Source organism: Siphateles boraxobius, unplaced genomic scaffold (assembly GCF_051911475.1).
Source record: "Siphateles boraxobius isolate OS27281-9 unplaced genomic scaffold, OSU_SipBor_1 48, whole genome shotgun sequence".
Classification (NCBI taxonomy): Eukaryota; Metazoa; Chordata; class Actinopteri; order Cypriniformes; family Leuciscidae; genus Siphateles; species Siphateles boraxobius.
This window is the reverse complement of record NW_027509119.1, coordinates 5,217,293-5,237,574: the sequence shown is the minus strand read 5'-3', so window position 1 is coordinate 5,237,574 and position 20,282 is coordinate 5,217,293. Positions and strand designations below refer to the sequence as shown.

General features: G+C 38.9%; 1 protein-coding gene across 6 annotated transcripts in view; it reads left to right on the top strand.

Annotated features, from left to right (window-relative positions):
* Window positions 1–20,282, top strand: part of mmp15b (matrix metallopeptidase 15b) — a 40,423-nt gene that overhangs the window by 11,647 nt on the left and 8,494 nt on the right. For all 6 annotated transcript variants that reach the window (XR_013194616.1, XR_013194615.1, XR_013194617.1 and 3 more), the window contains exons 2-8: window positions 4,334–4,482; window positions 6,332–6,454; window positions 6,554–6,861; window positions 9,931–10,092; window positions 13,620–13,846; window positions 16,224–16,362; window positions 19,810–19,960. Coding sequence is in view for 2 of the 6 variants with exons in the window: in XM_077201644.1 (XP_077057759.1) it covers window positions 4,334–4,482; window positions 6,332–6,454; window positions 6,554–6,861; window positions 9,931–10,092; window positions 13,620–13,846; window positions 16,224–16,362; window positions 19,810–19,960 (1,259 nt within the window). In the remaining 4 variants the exon portion in view is untranslated. The remainder of the gene's footprint in view (window positions 1–4,333; window positions 4,483–6,331; window positions 6,455–6,553; window positions 6,862–9,930; window positions 10,093–13,619; window positions 13,847–16,223; window positions 16,363–19,809; window positions 19,961–20,282) is intronic.

Here is a 20,282-nt window from a genome sequence, read left to right as displayed (position 1 = left end):
TAGATGGCGGAGACTGATGCAATCTGCAAGCAATCACATAATTACCCTATGGCACAAGCTGATTGGTCTCTGCTAATCCTTCAACCAATGAGATTGCTTGCTCAACATTTAAATAGTCTGGTTCTGTGTTAGTTGTAGGGTAATCCTGCAGCGCACTATCAGAGTTCCTCTGAAACCCTCCACCTCCCCCAGCTCCACCTGCCCCTAGATCTGCTATTGGATTTATGTATGTATCTTTATACAGCAGCAGCATATCTTACATGCTCACAGCAGCGAGTCTGTTGTAGCAAGCACCAATCTATTGGCAATAGCAAGTCCATACTTGCTCTGAATCAGCAGCAGCAGTGTAGCAGATTGAGGCAGCCAAAACCAAATACATTAACACTGCCATATTCAATAACTTGCTAAAAATATTTTGAGAGTGGCCATGATTCAATATTAAACGTTATGATACATTTTGTACAAATACTGGCAGATAACCAATATTTTACAGATACACTGTGTATCCCAACTTAAAAATGCTGTCTAACTAGAGCTACACATAGTTAATGACTATGAAAAGTGACTATAATGAAAAGTGACTATCACTTTTGGTGATACTTCTATCTCCTTCTGAAAACTCCTCACTTGATTGTTTAGTTAATTTAATATGCTGTTTTGATTGATTAAGGTAATTGATTTACACAGCGGGAAATTAAATGGACAACTGATTGATGCACTTGGTCCCTTGACCTTGCTTTGAATCTCATTTCACAATGCCTTCCATTGCCTAACAAAGATATAGCCTAAATGCATTTATAAAATCTATTTATTGTATTTTCTGGAGGCTGTATAGGATACCAGGCAGAGCTGAGAGAGAAGATCACATGGAGTTTAAATTAAATTTGTCATTGATTATTACCCAGACCAGTTACCTGAGATATCAGAGCCAGAATCCTGTCTGGAACGCCAAAAACCCAACTTGCTTTAACTTATTTTACTCCTACCCTCCTCTGTCATGTTCTGTTTTCCTGTCTTCCTCTTAATCTTTTTCACTTGATCTGGTTCGGTCGCTCCCCCTTCCCTCTCACTTAATGGCCAAAAAATGGCACACACCCAAGGCCCAGGAATAATAGCGCTCTCTAGCCGTTAGATTCTTGGCTGACATTGTTCTGGACACACACACTCTCTCTCTCACACTAAACCCAAGTCTATTCACGACGCGCTGTGAATCACAGGTTCCTGGAGGACATGCTGTTGGCAGACTCTCTCAAGGTCCCATTGAGCCAACGGTTGGCAACGGCGGCTGATGGGAGAGAAGGATGGCTCTCTTTGCTTCTGTTCTCTGCAAAGCCTTACTCTGTATGCATGACATAAGATGATGTGATGGTGGAATAGATGCTGAAAACGTTAAGTCTTCGTTTATCTCATGCACTGGAGAGCTTGGCGTCCATTGCAATGACCTGCAACGAATGATCCCAGGTGCCCTTGACATAAGGAAAAGAGCATATAAAGCCTGAAAACAAGAACGTTGTTCTCCTTTACGAGCCAGTAAGCAGAACACTAGGGTAATGTCTTTCTGTTGTGGTAGTTCACACACCCTCCCACCTCTCGCCTTGCTAAAAGCCCCAGGGCTCTGAGAGACTGAAAGCCAGCAGTCTTATCTGTGGGGGTAAGGTGTGTCATGCCCTGCACCGCCCTTTAGCACTTCCCTCTCTCACAGCCCTATGGGGCCACAGAGAGGATTGTGCTCCGGGAGAGGAAAAAAGCTGGGTATTGTTTGACTAGGTGTGAAAGTACAAGGGTAGTTGACATATGATATGGAAATGGGAACAAAACGAGTGCTGTCAATTGATTGCTTTTATAATTCATGTAATTTATATTTACTGTGTAACTTTTTTTATGTGTTCATGTTCAAATGTTCCATCAAGCTTTTATTTTGGGGGAAACGGCAGAAATGCCTTAAAGCTTCTCTTATATTGATAAATGCTTCTTGTTATACATATCAGAAGATAGCTGCGTGTTTCATTCCCAAATTCACAATAAAGTGATCCAAACTCAGAAAAGATGCAGATGTGAGTTATTGTGCTTTACTGCGAACTGAGCCATTTTTTAAACGCTGCAAACACATACGGATAATGAGCTGCTCGTGTGTAAGAACACAGTGCTGCATTTCACTTTAAAACATGCAGCGCATATTTATTTTATAAAATTGCAGCCTTTGCTATTTGATAATTGCACTCAGCCATCTCTCTATTTTTGGTTTTATTTCGAATCATGCAGTCCTAGTCTAGGGGATCATTTCAAACTTTTTATCATTCATCAGATGTTCATAGTAAGTCTGGTCACTTAGGAAAGTACTCAAGCAAGCTGCATTATTTGAGGCATTAATCAACTCTATTGCACTAACAAAACAGAACGCACTCTATGCAGAAGTTTAATACCCAAGGTTTCATAAGACATGCCATACCAATGTAGTGATGCATGTTGGGTTATAGTCACTTCTTTTGCTTCTACAGACTGCAGATAACTGGTTTGGTGCAGTGGCACATTACCCTTGGCAAAAACAGGGCCAGCTATTCAACTGTTTGACTGTTATCCAGCTGTCTCTCAGCACACAGAAGGGCACAAAGGCCTGTGTTTTCTGTGGCCATGGAAAGTGAAGATCGGGTCCAGGCAACAGTGTGACAGCTCTGGTTACGGAGTAGGAAGAGAAGGGCACATTATTAAAGCAGGGACCCCTTTATAACCACATGAGCCCTTTGGGACGTCCACATTAGCCCTTTGCTTATTAATACCAGGTGAAAAACAGTTTGCACTGTAAAGTCACAAACACAATGTTGAGCAATTGATTCTGAATTGCTTTTAGTATTGCATTTGTTCTCGGTTCCTTCATCTTAGGACCAATTTATCTCTTATGTTTCTCATTATAAGTAATTAGGGATGGGAGAAAAAAATGGTTTCTCTGTATCATGATTCTCTCATTATTGATTCTGAACTTAATTTCTTTTTTCTGCATATAAACGATGGATTTGTGTGCGGAAGTAATATTTTGTCTTAAAAACAGGACGAATCATTTGATATGTTAAAATGTAAAATTAGTGTGAATGCTGTCTTATAGACCTAAAACCTCTGCCTTTTGATTGTAGAATCTTTACAAATCAGAGGACATTGTTCAGACTTTCTAAACAATGAGACAAGCAAGATACCTCCCCATCTGTTCTCCACTTTATCTCACTGCTGTCTAGGAGAAACAGTTGAGACATTACAGAAATCTGACTTCCTATGGGAAGTTGTTTGGTGTAGGGCTGCCCGATCAGTTTTGCTACAGGGTGGGCTTAACAGTGGGGTAGTTTAATTACATAATTTGTCTTAATGACCTAACTAATGATGATAAGCAGTAGCTGTAGCCACATTTAATGCACATCAATGCATAATGTCCTGCTTTCACCCCCTTTAATCAACCCTCTGGCCTTTTAAAATCGCCCACCGCATCCCACACAAGAGCCAGATGGGAGTCCATGCATGTGTCTGCCCTGAGGAAAGTCCCCCAGCAGTGAGGGGAAAAGTGGTCACTCTCTAATTCTAAAGCCTGATAAATTGACCTCCGCAGCTGGTGCCGTCTCCCCTCAATCTGTGGTCAGATCTGCCTCAAGTGGTCGCACACAGTCTGGGCCAGTATTAGGTGTCGCGTATAACAGGTGTGATGGTCTTTAAGTCCGTGAGAATATCTTATTTCTCCCTCATTCTCATTGGAGTGACAGACTTATGTTCTTTTGAATTGCTGTGGTCTTAAAGGAGTCACTTCATTATAACTTTTTGTGCCACAACTTAGTTTTTCATAGCCCCCCCCCCCCCCCCCCTCACTCTTATACCTCATGTCGTTTCCAACCCATAAGACTTTCGTTCATCTTCGAAACACAAAGGAAGATATTTTTATGAAATCTAAGAGATTTCAGTCACTTCATTGACTGAAGTACCACTTTGACGCTTCAAAAAGAGATCGTAAAACGACAAGCAAAGATGATTGAGCTTTTTACCACAACGAATGTGTGAGTTGATGAAAGTTTATATGTGAATAAAAGCCTGTATTATATCTGTTTATCATATAAAACGACCGTGCCTGTTCAGAAAATTTGGACTACACCGCAAAATTCTTATGGATTAGTTTTACGATCTCTTTTTTAACTTTGAGGCTTCAACGTGGTAGTTGCTTAGCTGTCAATGGAGGGACAGAAATCTCTCAGATGTCATAAAGATATATCTTATATATACCTGTTCAGAAAAGGTCAAGGAAAATCTGATTTCTCATGATATGTCCTTTTAATTCCATCTGTCTGTGTTTTTCTCTTAGTCATGGCTGCGGATGTACGGCTACCTCCCTCAGGCCAGCAGGCAGATGTCCACCATGCGCTCAGCTCAAATCCTGTCGAACGCCATCAGCGACATGCAACGCTTTTATGGGCTGGAGATCACTGGACAGATGGACATCGTCACCATAGAGTAAGAGACTCAGTCCATCACATTATTTAATGTATCAGCTGTAGTGTTTGAGCTACTACTGTACCAGTCATCTTCAACTCATCGTAATCAAACCATTGATTTTTCATCAAGTACTTTCATCCCATTAAACCTGTAATTGAACAGAAAAACAGAGTTCACCTGATAGAGAACCTTGAGGGAATATTGCTGGTCATTTAATAATGTCTGTGGAAGTACTTTTCTAGCTGAAGGATCCTGTGGTCATGCATTATCAATGTTAACATTACCTTTTTTTTTTAGCTGGGTCATTTTCCCCAAAAGCTGATTAATCGTAGTTGATCGTAGAGAACATTGGTGGCAATAGTCTCCATGATCAACTTGATGCTTTTGGAAACACAGCCCGGGTTGTAACATGAGTTTGATTAAAAAATGTCCATAGAAAACAGTTTACAAGCGATTCTGTTACACCAGTCTCATGCTAACAGATAATACTGATGGCCCGTTCAAATCAAGATTGATAACTATAATGTTAACTTTAATGATAACTTTATTAGTGTCCACACCAACAAATGATATTGTTCAGTTTAAAATAAGCGTGTGTGCAGTTATGCTGTCTGCCTCCTGAAATACTTGATCTCTTTAAACTCGGTTGGATTGTGATTGGCTGTCAAGTTTTTATCGTTAATCAGGTGGAAAAAGTAGTTCTGAAACAATATAATTCCTCTGCGTCGCTAATGATATATCTGTGGAGTGAACTTCCCTATTCTCATACAATTATGATTATTAATACTTATTATAGTTATATTATAGTTATTATAATTATGGTTATTGTTTTGGGTGTGAACGGGCCTTTACACATTCATGTTAAAGTGTTTTTGTTATTAAAACTGTGATAGTTGCTATTTAAAATGTTCATTGAGCTGTGCTGTTTTCTGCCTTATGTAAGTGTATTATCAGGTGAAAAGGATTGTACTATGGTAATGGAAAACATGCCACAGATGTTCTCCTCAGATGTTTAGTTAAAAATAACCGGAAATATTTTTTACATTTTTTTAATAAGATCAAAGTCCACCATGCTGCATAGACATAAAAGAGCTTCCCATTCAGGGCTTGACATTAACTTTGTTTTGTTCACAGCCACTGTAGCTAGTGGTTTTCCGAAGTCTCTAGCCACTCAACATTTTTACTGGCCACAATTTTGACATCCCATGGTGAAAAACTGCCATATAGATATTTTTTATAGTATCTCATAATTTGGCAGCAGGTGTACAATTTGACGCACAGATCCATTATACTGTTACACATCCGCTTTCTTTCTCAACTGTTTATTGTTCGCTTCACACATAACTGACTGTGTTTACGTGAATACTCGCCAATACTGGCATTTTGACATTATTTTGTGTGTGTTTGACTGTTAAAGCAGTGAAAAAGAACTCAATTTAGTTCTGAGAGATGGCTTTATGTGCCACACTTTGGGTGTGAGCACAAAATCTGTGGGAATAAGTAAAATTATGCAATGCCGAAATTCAAGCCATGTAACAGCAACAATATTCATCCGGAGGAAAAGAAACGAGTGAGTGAGGAGAGGCGGGTTTGTGTGTTACTCGCTGTTGGAGAGATGAGAGAGAGAGAAAGCGCAGCTGATATCATCTATCTAATCTGTGGCAAATGAGCATTGGAAGTGTTTCAGATATTTCAGTATCGAAAAATGTAAATTTTTGACTATACTACATTGTACTTAGTTTATTATTTCGGCGGGTTGGCGGGTGTTAATGTCAAGCCCTGTTCCCATGTGTTCAGCTTTCTTAACATGGAATTTTTTTGTGATTACTTTTCAACACTAAGCCCTCATCTGTTGCTGTTTTTTTAGGGCCATGAAAAGACCCCGCTGTGGCGTCCCAGACAAGTTTGGGGGTCAAATCAAGACCAATGTACGACGGAAACGTTATGCCCTTACTGGCCACAAGTGGGACAAGACCCACATAACTTTCAGGTGGGTTTGAATTTGACTCTTCAGTCCATATCATTATTATTTTCAGTGATTTTGATTTTCCTCGCATCAATGTTCTTCCTGTGTTTGTTGTGGATGCAGTATTCAGAACTACACGCCTAAGATCGGGGAGTACAACTCATACGAGGCCATCCGAAGGGCCTTCAAAGTGTGGGAGAAAGTGACGCCGCTGACATTTGATGAGATTCCTTTCCATGAGGTCAAATACGGCCGTCGGAAGGAACCGGATATTATGATCTTCTTCGCATCGGGTTTCCATGGTGACAGTTCTCCGTTTGACGGAGAGGGAGGTTTCCTGGCTCATGCTTACTTCCCTGGTCCGGGGATGGGTGGAGACACTCACTTCGACTCAGACGAGCCGTGGACCATTGGCTCGCAAAACCTACAAGGTGAGTCAGAAGGACCTGTGGGCTTTATAGATTGCATAATATGTAATATGCATATATGTGAAATGATATATTCATACACTACCGTTCAAAATTTTGGTGTCGGTAAGATGTTTTTTTATGTTTTTGAAAGAAGTCTCTTATGGCTGCATTTATTTGATAAATAATACAGTAAAACAGCAATATTGTAAAATATTATTATAATTTATCCACTCTAATATATTGTAAAATGTAATTTATTCCTGTGATCAAAGCTGAATTTTCAGCATAATTTTTACAGTCTTCAGTGTCACATGATCCTTCAGAAATCATTCGTATGGGCGCGGCAACCTGTCACTCACATGAGATCGACCAATAGCAAACCACAACAATCCAATGATTTCCCCATAGACAAAATCAAGTCCTGTAGCCGTTTCACTCGGATATACGTCACAAGACTATTGCAACTAACATGCTGACTTTAAGATCGAAAGTTGCTATAATACGCTCCCTGATTCCTAAAGTAACTCGGAAAAGCCTCTTTGTCTTTAAATGGGCCAAAGGCTAATCATGGGATGTAGTTTTTCAAACAGTTTAAAGGAATCATTCCATCATGACACATTTGATTAATCACTGACACACTGTAATATTCACCGAGAGAGAACTCATCACGCAACTTCAAAAGGAATCTCGAGGATTTTCCACAGCGTATTTTCATAGGTTTGTAATGTCTGGCTACGTACAGGATCATCATTGTTAGCTACAGTTGAAGTCTCGGTCACCGTGTCACAGCTGTGAGGAGAGATGTCTCCTATTGCCTTGAAGTTGCATCTTTTACTAGTCATGACCCTCAGACAAGAGCAGCTTTGAATGACGAGTGCATTGGTCTGTGAAAGCCGTCATTGATCGAACTGTCTGAAAGCATCAGGACTACCAGTTCAGTGCTTCACTTATCTGCACACTTATTAGCCTTAATGATGTTGCCTCTCTGAGAGAGAGAAAAAAAAACCTTGAAGAAGCAGCATTACTATCCGATGACTTCATACAGCCTGCATTAACACTGGCTAATAATGAATACAGTCAGTATCAAAGGGAAGCAGTCAATCACTGTCTGTCCCTCCCGAAATCAGGATTTAAGAATCACATTGAGCCATTTACACCCGCAGAGTCACAGATCATTGTGACAGCCGTAAAATGGAGACAGAATATGATTAAAATCAGTCACAGACTGAATGCACTGTCATTGCAAGTGTTTCCATTAATCGTGTGCAAATAAAAGCAAATTTCACAAACTCCTTTCAAATGCACCGATAAGCCTGGGGAACACTTACTATGTATTACAAATCTGTACCCATTCAGGACATGATGATTTTCAATCGGCAAGGGTGCTTATTCTTGTGAAAAAGTAGTGCGTTTGATTTTATTGAATGTACACTTAGTGTCCTCCAAATCTCAAAAGTGTATTTCTTAAAAAAACTGTACTTGCCGATAATATAACATTAATTAAATAAAAGGCCACTTAAGTGCACTTAAAGAGAGTGCACATTCATTGCTGTTTCTTAAAAGTACTTTTAAAAAGTGCGCTTTGCAATTATCTCAAATTTAACGTTTTACTTAAAAGTTAATTTTTTAATCATTGTTGTTTTAAAGAAGAACCCTTATTTTGATGTGTTGACTAACACACTGTAATGCTGACTAGCACATGTAAATTACATGATTATAATTTTAAGTGTAGTGTGTTATTTGATAATACATTAAAAGTTTATATATTTAATATATTAATATATATTTTAAATATATTTAAATGTTCTAAATTACATCTAAAGTTCAGCTAATTGCATTTAATATAAATTTAAACCATTGTACATTTTCATTTATTTCATTAACATTCAATTAGATGTCCTAAAAGTAAAATTATATTGTATATTATGTCCATAGTAAGTACTCTTTAAGTATGCCAAAGTGTACTTCTTTTTCACAAGGGTAATAACACAAAAAAAGTGCAAACCAGGAATGGTAATAGAACATTGTGCTTGGTACGTTTTTCGTCTTTAAACCAAATTTGGGTCTTCAGCCGGCAAACTGACCGCATGAGTGTTTGCACTGAAATAAATCCAGTCGAATATGTTTTCAACTACCTCTGGAAGAGGTCGAAAGTGGACAAGCTAAAAACATTTTAGAGCCCGTTAACACCTGTACCCGTCATCCACTTGTGATCCGATCAACCAAAACGCATCTTAATACCAGGTGTAAACAGGGACATAGTGCGAAGACCATTTTAAAACCTAAAGAACCTCTTTCCACTATCAAAAACCCTTTTGTGCAATGGAAAGGTACCATAAATGTTAAAGGTATTTCATGGAACCATCAATGCTAGTAAAGAACCTTTAATTTTTAAGAGTGTTTAGCCTCCTTTCCACCATCAGGCCAAACTCATCCAAGAATGGTAAGGAATGGTTACGGTTATATTTCCAATTCTGCTTGTCCGGCACGCCACGATTACAAACCGTTCTCGGCCTGCAATTCTCAGCAGTGCTGTAAAGGATTGGTCACTGGCTACCAGTTTCTCTGTAATTGGCCAAGCGCGGTGTTTGAATGAAGTAAACTAGTTTAAAAATATATTTTCATCCCTCATAACACGGTCACTATTTACATCCCATATTGTTGCATTTGTATTACATTCCAAAGAGCTCCGTTATCATCCCCACAGTGGAAAATTAAACCGCATCCGTACCAGCTGTGTCGGATCGGCACAGAATAGCAACGAGAACGGTTTGCCCCAATGGTGGAAAAGCGGCTTATGTCCCATTTACCCAGCCAACTAAATATAGCTACTCTTCCTTATCTACTGCAAGACCAGTGGCGATTTTGTTTAATGTGCACACTTAACTACAGCAAAAGCAATATGCAGTTGATATGCATTATATCATGTGTCCTCAAGCCAGAGTGCTCATTAAATGCAGCTGTGATCTCCCAGAGCAAATGCTGATGTATCAGAGATCAGACCTCAGTAAATCAGCCCTTCTCCTCATTGCTGACCATTAGCTGTCTCTTATACCTCAGCATGTGATATTTAATATGTGTCTCCTCCAGGTAATGATCTGTTCCTGGTAGCCGTACATGAGCTGGGCCATGCCCTTGGACTGGAGCACTCCAATAATCCTTTGGCGATTATGGCTCCTTTCTACCAGTGGATGGACACGGAAAACTTTGAGCTGCCTGAGGATGATCTCCGTGGGGTCCAGCAGATTTACGGTAACCTGACGCCTGTGATGTTCTTATTTTACTGTATATTATCTCTGATCAAGTGGGCAGTTTAGAACAAGAACAAGTGATTATTTCTACTGCTATTGACGTAGCGGTTTTGCAACATTTGTTCTGGTCTGGCGCATTTAATTTCCGGATCCCGTTCTCTGCCGTTCTCCTTATCATCTGGCAGAAAGCGTTTTTAGACAATCTAGATTTACAGCTTTAGATTACATTTAGTTTCCTGGTTCGGTCTGGAACATAGTTATTATATACATGAGTTGTTTTTGTTTGTTTATAGTAAGCAGTTTTAGTGGTATTAAAGCTTTTGGTGTAAAGTTTATGTTTGTTTTTCTGGTAGATTGGATTTACTTTGCCCTTGACCAGGCCATGTTCCTTTTGAAATACTCTGGTCTTTTTGGGACTTCAGTAATATTTATTTAAGTTTTGCATGAGGGAGTTTCAGCTGTGAGGGAGAATCGTAGGCATCCTTCCCAGTTTAGAAGAAAGCACTCTTTCTCATGTCATGGTGAATTCGTTAATCATTTTACACATCATTGGTGTTTGTGAAGGCAAGCATCACTATTATTTTTCATACTTAAAAAGAAAAAAAATGAAGTTATTTTTTTTTGCATACAGAAAATGAAGACTAGTTTTAGAACCATTAGGATTTCGTAATGCGTTCAGGGTCCATTAATTCTCACTGGTGTCTCTCTATATTATCATTACTCATTGCCTAAATAAATTACTGTAATACTATAACATTTTTGTTTAAATCTGCATTAATTGAAGACAGTTCAAAAAATACTACCATGTTCAAATGACCATAATGAGAAAGTTTAAGGGAACGTGTCACAATTTAAAATCAATACAAAAGGCTTCATTTACTTTAATCAAAATATATTATCTTATTTTTGTAGATGAAATAGGACCTGGACAATAACACACACACACACACACACACACACACACACACACACACACACACACACACACACACACACACACACACACACACACACACACACACACACACACACACACACACACACACACACACACACACACACACACACACACACACACCATGTTTTCATGTTTTTTTTTATGCCAAATTCTGACCCTACCATCAGAATGTTTCAGTAGAAATCGAGACTCATACCAGGCAATGTTTTTCAATCTTCTATTGTCCAGTTTTGGTGAGTCTGTGTGAATTGTACACTCTCAAAAAACAAAAAAAAAGGTACAAAAGCTGTCACTGTGGTGGTACCTTTTCAAAAGGTACACTTTTGTAACTAAAGGCAGCATATTGGTACCTTAAAGGTACATATTATTAGCTAAAGTGTACATATAAGTGGCTAAAAGGAACAAAAGTGTACCTTTTGTAAAGGTACTGCCCCAGTGACAGCTTTTGTACTCTGAGTATAGCCTCAGTTTGCTGTTCTTAGCTGACAGCTCATCTGCTTCAAAGTTTAACATGTTGTGCGTGCTCTTCTGAAGACCTCGGTTGTAATAAGTGCTTATTTCAGTTACTGTTGTCTTTCTATCAGCTGAACCAGTCTGGCCATTCTCCTCTGACCTCTGGCATCAACAAGGCATTTACACCCGCAGAACTTCCGCTCACTGGATATTTTCAGTTTTCGGTCCGTTCTCTGTAAATACCAGAGATGGTTGTGCAAGAAAATCCCAGTAGATCAACAGTTTCTGAAATACTCAGACCAGCCCGTCTGGCACCAACAATCATGCCACATTCAAAGTCACTTAAACCACCTTTCTTCCCCATTCTGATGCTCAATTGTCTTGACCATGTCTACATGCCGAAATGCATTAAGTTGCTGCCATGTGATTGGCTGATTAGATATTTGCATTAACAGGCAGTTGAACTGTTGTACCTAATAAAGTATATATATATATATATATATATATATATATATATATATATATATATATATATATATATATATATATATATATATATATATATATTAGTGCTGTGCGTTAAACGCGTTATTAACGGCGTTAACGCAAACACATTTTAACGGCGTCAATTTTTTTATCGCGAGATTAACGCTCTTTTTGGCATAGCAAACAACATCACACCGGATAGCTAGACCGGAAACAAAACAACAGGCACGCCGCACGTACTTTTTTGGGCTTGCGCGCCGGCCAAAGAGTAGTAGGCTAACGGTACGTTTTGAGTGGATGGCGCGAGCGCGAGACGCCGATCTAGAGACGTGCACTCTCAACGCAGTAGAGTGCGGCGCGGGACTAGATTTGATGGCCGAGTGCGAGGGTGGGCTCGAGCGGTAATGCACTCACTCTGTGTGCGGATACGGGAGAATAAAACGATTCGCGGGACTCCCGCAAACTAGAAATATCTATGAATAAAACATAAAAACTAATACATTTTTATTCATGTTGCAGAAAAGCAACAAGAACAACTAAAACAAAATAGAAACGATTTACAGGCCAGAGTTTCTTTTTATAACATGTTTGCAGCGTTGAGGGATGTAGCCAATCACAGACATATGAAGAAGCATCAGAAGCATTTAAAATAGACTCCCCTCACCGCTCAAAAAAAACTTTTTGTTCAGTGCTGAATTCTGTAAGCTGGCAAATCCTCAAATTATAACAAACAAAGTGTATATATTATGGAAGATGCATTGTGCAGTCAGCTTCACTGATAATAACAGATGTGTGAGATGGCGATGAACTGATGTCAGCTTTTTAGGAATTATTAAGGGAGCGCACTTTGCGTGCATTCAGTCATGCCAAACCATGCACTCAGTAGCCTGCTTGCTTTTATGTTATAACAGTGGTTTGTGTGTTAATGCTTTAATAACAAATAATTTATCAGGAGCATTTATGCTGATGTGTATGGTGGCGACACGTAGGCGAAAGTATTTGGAGGTAGCCTACAAAAAAAGAGTATTTGCGGGCGGGAGCGGGACAAAAATGTTGCGGGCGGGAGAAAGTAACATAGAAAATAGTTGAGAACGTCAGTTATAACGACCCACGTATGAAAAAAATGGACGGGTTTAAATCGGGCTTGGGCTCATAATTACAGTTTATGTGTCGGGCCGGGCTCGGACACAATGCGCACGGGCTCGGGTCGGGCTTGATTTTTTGGGCCCGATCTAAGCTCTACAATGGATGACTTCAGACAGAAGCACATGGATACCACAGCTAAGAACAAACTTACTGCTGATCCACTTTTCCATGTTGATGAGCATTAAAATTTGAAAAAATAATGAGACAAATAGAAATCAAGGGACATTTAGAATAGATAAAAATGTGCGATTAATCGCGAGTTAACTATGGCATTAATGCGATTAATCGCGATTAAATATTTTAATCGTTTGACAGCACTAATATATATATATATATATGTATATATATATATATATATATATATATATATATAACCTATCCATTTAATGTTTATTATAGCCTGAACTATGAGGTTGCAACAATGAGCTATTATTGGTAGAAATTCTGAAGTATTTTGTGTTTGTTTCTTCCACTCCTCCATGTAGGACCCCCAAACAGTTCTCCAACTCAGGCTCTCCCCACTGTGACACCTCGACGCCCAGCCCACCCGGACCCCAGGGTCCCTCAGCCTCCTAAAACCCCCCGCGGAGCGCCTCCTCGCCGGCCACCGGGGCCTCGCACCACCGAACGCCCCGATCATTACGGCCCAAACATCTGCGAGGGCAACTTCGACACCGTCACCATGCTCAGGGGAGAGATGTTTGTCTTTAAGGTGAGCTAAAGACCCTAGCTATATAAAAGCTTTTGGTAACACATTATTTTACAGTGTCCTTGTTACAGGTACAGTAAATTATGCATAATTACATGCAACTAACCCTCAACCATATCCTTATCCTACCCTAACCCTATAGTAAGTACATGTTATTAACTAAAATTACTCTGTATAATTACACTGTAACAATGACACCTTAAAATAAAGTGTAACCAAGCTTTTTATAGTAATGAGAATTATATGTTGCAAACATGTTTTTGACGGGTATTGTTAGATTCACTCAAGCGGTGAAGCAATAACAGTCACAGTTCCAGGTGAAAGCCCTGAGACACAGGTCGAGTCCTGCTGAGGTTGGCCTGCTCTCAATCAGGCTTTGTTAGGCAATGGGCCGTAAAAACCCTCGTGCTGATCTTTGTTACGGGGCAGAGCTCCATAAAGAGGAAAGGAAACATGTATTTGGAGTCTGGAGTTGATCAGGAGATACATCACACGACTTCTCTGCCCCTTTTGCTGGAGTTGCGGTTTTGTGGTCACATCATGTCATGTGATTTGCTCTTGCATGAAAGAAGTGCTCTCTGTGGCAGAGTATCTTTAATTCCTCTGAAAAACAAAACAAAAAAACACCACATCATATGATCTTTCACTTTCTGCCATTAGATGAAGAAGCACATTGCTTTAGTCTTGCTGTTGGAGAAGTTAGAAGAAATGTACAGTATATGAAAGAACGAAGAGATATTTATAAATGGAAATAGCTTGGTTATTATAAAAATCCTAATTATGTAATTTAGCAATTATGTCTGTGTCCTCCTGGTTAACCTTTTTACAAATAATTATCTAGGAACCAAAATATCCTGAATATTTGATTAATAAATGGCACCTTATTGTAAAGTGTTAATATATATATATATATTTTTTTTTTTTCAATATTCATTTTATTTATAGATGTGGTAAGCAAAAATTACTTTAATATTATATTTTGTTAATGTATTATTATTATAAATAATGTTACTAATGCTACTGCAACTATATTGTATCATTTAAACACAATTTAAAATATATTAAAAACTAGTTTTAATATGGGGAGCCACGGGCAGGCATTACTTGGCATGTTACACCTTAGCACAGTTGTTAGCACAGTGTTTCTTCTTCAGGTGTTACTGTTTAACTGGTCGCAGTGGTCAGGTTATCCATTACACAACAATCACATGCCTTGATGACTTGATTCAAGAACCACTCCCTGGTAATCTGCATGTCTCGAAGCCAGGTTCCTGAAATAAGGCCGTTCCTCATGTAACACAATACTACAAGTTAACTCGTGCAAGACTGTGTTCCTCCATGCAAGAACAAGGTGCACGTGTGTGTGTTACGATGAGGTGTTGGGGTTGAGGAGGGTGTAGGGAGCGTGTTGGCCGCAGAACGGGCTCTGGTTTTAATTTGGACTTGGTTTGAAAGTTGGAACACACTAAAGGTCCTGGTGGAGAACCAGAGTGTGTGTAAAGGATACACTGAGTTTATGTGCATGTACTTGATCACCATTAGCGCATCTCATACTAAAGGCCCCGATAAACTCACAGCGAAATTGTTTTTCGTTCTTCTCTTTGGGGTAAAAAGAAATACCTTTGCAGTGGTATAGCGACTTTGGAGCGACGTTTAGATGAATATGTAAATATGTACTGTGCACTTTCCTCCTAATAACAGAATTTACACACAGGTAAAATGAGAAAACGGTAAGAAAACCGCAGTTAAGAAAGCATCTCATCGTAGTGATGTGGATGTTTGTACCAGTTCTGCAATTCTGCACTCTAGTAAAGTCAAGTTTATTTATATAGCTCTTTATACAGTAGATTGCTTTAAAGCAGCAGCTGTGTTCATGTTTTTACTTACGGACGCCTGACCTCGACAGACTGAACAGAAGAAATGAACCGAAGAAGATTTCGACGTCAGAGAAGGCGGAGCTTCAGAGCCACACCCACCTATTATTATTAACGTTATAGAAGTGCGCTAAGCCAGACAGGATTTAAACTTTGTCGGCTGGAGACCCAAATTTGGTTTGAAGATGAAAAACGTACCAAGCACAATGTTTTCCCACCATTCCTGATCTCTAACACACACTCACAGCGTTCGGCTGGTCTTGAGGCTGTCAGAGCAGAAACTAAAGCTGATGCTCTCCATGTGTTTTTCCGTCGTTCCCCGTCGCGTTCATATGTAAATTGCGTGAGCTTATTTCGTCCATTAGATCTAAAGATCTGAATAAACGCATACATTTACCCACACATAGACCCTCCCCTCAAAGATATCAGTGGACAAAAGAGGGCTGCAAATAAACTTTTCTACCATTAGTACAGAATACACAACCATCATCTCGTTTCTTACCCAGGGTCGATGGTTCTGGAGAGTGAGGAGGAATCGAGTGCTGGATAACTACCCTATGCCGATCGGACACTTCTGGAGGGGTCTCCCGGGAGACATCGACGCTGCGTATGAAAGGCATGATGGCCGATTTGTGTTTTTCAAAGGTATTTTCCCTTTCTAACTGCACTTGAAAACTGATATAGCTCTGTGCTGTTAAAAGTTAATATAGACCATAAAAATGTTATATTCATGAGAGAAATTATTTCCCAGGCTGGCAGAATTACATCACATTGAAGTGCTTTTTACATTAGAACAAGCCATTGATTTGGACGTTTGTCATTTAGTGCAGGAAGTGTCCTTGATTTCCCTCAGCCTCTCATGTGTTAGTCTGATGGATTTTACAGGTAGAGTTTCAGAGACATGGCTTTTTGTTTTATATATGGGTTTATGGGTTTAAGGTGAAATTCATTTTTTTTTTATTTAGGAGCTGCATAATTCTGGAGATTGACCATAAATTTTGCAAAGGAAGCAAAATACTGTGAATGCTTTAACTCGCATTAGCTTCACTTCAATCTGGACTCAATAAGAATTTTTGCTTTTATTATTATTACTTGCAGCTGAAAATTACAATTAATATTACATTAGTAACAAGAAACCCTTATAATGAAAATGATATACTTTTTTCTGGCATATATAAAAGTATATTTATAGCATTTTGCATGATTTGAAAATGACAAAAAAATGTATTGCAGGGCCAGTAAAAAAGTTAGCAGTATTTCACTGCCCCCACCACCAAAAATATTTTATTTTTAGCATTGTGCAATGTTATATGTCGGATTTTTGAAAATATATATTTTTTTACATAATGCTTGTAAGTTCTTGTGAAAAAGATAACAGTAATAAATGTTACTACTATAAATGTCCTACTACCAAAATAAATATTTTTTTTTATCATTTTACATTTTTGTATGTGTCCGATTAATACAAATCTTTTTTTTGTTAAAAGTTTTCCTAAAAACATTTCAAATGAATGTTGCCTAGTTAAAAAAAAAAAGCTAGTAATTAAACCACAATAATGTCACTCCATTACATCAAATAAATTCATAAACATACTTTGCTTTGTTTACTTTTGCTTTGTTTTTTTTCTAATCTCAAATGGTGCAAACATTACTGATTGGTTTGTAATTTTTTGCAGTGATGATTTATTTGTGTAGACCAACCCGTAACTTCAGCATCACACTGTTTCCTTCGACAAAAACCCATTAGGATTTTTCCAATGACTTTTTGATTATTGCAGAAAACAAAGACTGTGACCAACAAAAGCTTTTGATTCTTACTCGTTTTGCTCATCATGTTAATCTTCACAAATGGACAAAACTTTTATGAATTTTGAAGCGTAAATACTCCATCATTAAGCTTCCGACATACTGTATGTCCATCTTATTTTCACCACAGACTTACTTTATTTCAAGCTTTTAAACAAAAACCCATAAAAAAAAACATTGACTTCAGTGCTAAAATGCTAACTCGTTTACGGATTGTGGCACACAAAAAACGTCATCTCTGCACCACTCTAGTCCAACAACATCCATGCTAACATCTTGCTAGATAATATTGAAATCATCTTAATTTATAACTGGAAACCAAATGTTAATATTTGCAAGTCATAAAATCAATGAAATCTCTGGTGCAAAGTCAACTGGCCAGAAACTCAGTCCTCGTTATGATCAAGCCCTGCCAGCAGATTGAAATCAAAAACGGCTCAGACCACAGTGAGGTTTCCCACATTAGTTCTACATATCAACACCCTGCACCCCTGAAACAGACATCTAATGACTTCCTACTGAAGATTTCTGTGAAGATAAATGTGTATGCGATGTACTTTTGAAAAGCTGGCTCCCATAAGGAAACTCTTTAGGGCAAGTGATGTAAATGGCAAGGCCCTTTTACATTTGGATTTCTGCCATCCGAGAAAATCGGGAGACCAAACATCTTGGGGAGCAACATCTGTTCTTGGTGAGGCGAGGCCATTGCGTCAGCTAGCGGTTCTACCAGATGCTGACAGCAACGGTTGGACTTGGATAAGGGCCCGTTGAATCAAACGGGTCCATGAGGATGGTGCCTCGGTGTCTGCCATACTGTAAAATAATAAAAACTGAAGCTTATCCCAATGTTTCTGTAACAGCTCCATGCGATGCTCTCTGTCGTCACTTTAACCGCTAAAATGTGGGATTCGAACCTAACCCACATTGTTGGTGCATCTTTTTCAGTGTTGTCATGCAGTTATATGTGTTATAATCGAGAGTAAACACCAATCTGTGGTTCAGTGCTGGAGACTGTGTCAAAGGTTGGAAAGTCCCTACTTGCATAATGAAATCCTGTTACTCATTGAGTGTTGCTGCCTCCCCCCTTCTTGTCTTTTCTACTTCCTCATTATTGTTTTCAACCTCTGTTCTCTTTCTTCATGTTCAATTTTGAACTTTTGAGTGTTTTATTTTGTAACCTGTTTTCTAGTAGTTAGCCGATATGCAGGGATCAACAGCGATATGTTCGTGATCGAGGTTCCGAGTTTAATTTATTGTAATGTAACTTTATTTATGTAACTCATGTTTAATGTGATAGTTTCATCCTTACATCTACTGTAATATAATATATTGTTAGTCCCGATATTCTTTGCGTCAGTAAATAAATACATAATATGTTGACAATTAATGTTCGTATGTCGTAATGGTCTGGTGGTAAAAACCAGGTTTGGTTTACCCTCTGATACTGTTTGTGTGTTGGTCAAAAATGACTTGATAAATAAAATGATTATGCTATATTTTAGTTCAATAATGGTTCAATAATAATTAGTTCAATGATTTATAGCACTAAATTATAATCCATTTATTCACTTTTTGAGCATGGACACACACACACACACAGTTCGATCGCGCCCGCGCCTCTCTCTCTCACACACACACACACACACACACACACAGTTCGATCGCGCCCGTGCCTCTCCCTCTCTCTCGCGCGCACACACACACTTCAGCATTGAAATATTGACATCGCAGTCTGTTCATAATGCTGCGTTCAGACCAAACGCCAACTGAGCGAATTTTATCGCTATTTAGAGTTTTATTTATTTATATACCGTGTATTCTACGTGTACATTTGTGCATTGAACCGTGACGACCGTACCGATTCGGTTCAATACGAATACATGTACCGTTCCACCCCTACAAGTGACTGTTTTTAAGGACCATTTAACCTTTTCGGATCATATCCATAAGTATCCATATCATATCTCACATCCATATCATAAGTTTCGTACCATTCTGATGAAGTAAAAAATTCTGAGAAAAAAAAAACTAAACATACAATTTTACCAGAGGTGTAACCAAGAACAATATCGACCCTGGCAAAAAGTGGTCTGTCCCACCTGCAAATTACCAATATAGGTTTTTCAATGGCTGGTGGATATATAAACCTCATATGATGATTTATTGCAGCAATGAGATTGCTGCAATAAAATAACACTCCCCCAAAAACATTTTACACAATATTTATTCAAATTTCACACACACAAAAAAAAAAACGATACTCTCTTTTTGACCATCCACCTGTAGGAAGCCAGTACTGGTTGTTCAGGGAAGCCAACCTGGAGCCCGGCTACCCTCAAGAACTGATGGATTATGGCAGAGACATCCCATATGACAAGATAGACACGGCCATCTGGTGGGAACCTTCTGGGTTCACTTACTTCTTCAAAGGAGACTGGTGAGGGAATGGTCTTATTTTTTGTTCCACAAAGAATTCTGCCTCTTATGTTTGTCTAATCGTTTCCCTTGAGCTGTTTTTGGCCCTTATGGCCCTGACACACTAAGCTAACGTTGGGCCGTTGTTGAGCATCGTCCAGTCCAGTTTTTTTTTTATGTGTTACGCACCGTCTGCACCAGTTGGACATCAGGGGTATTTTGGCCAATTGAGCATGCTGAATCATTGTCTGTCAGTGAGAGAGAGATAACTCTCATTGGCTGTTTAGCTTAGCAATTGAGTCAATGCACAAGAAAAAAAAGTGAAGTCAAGATGGCACAGACAG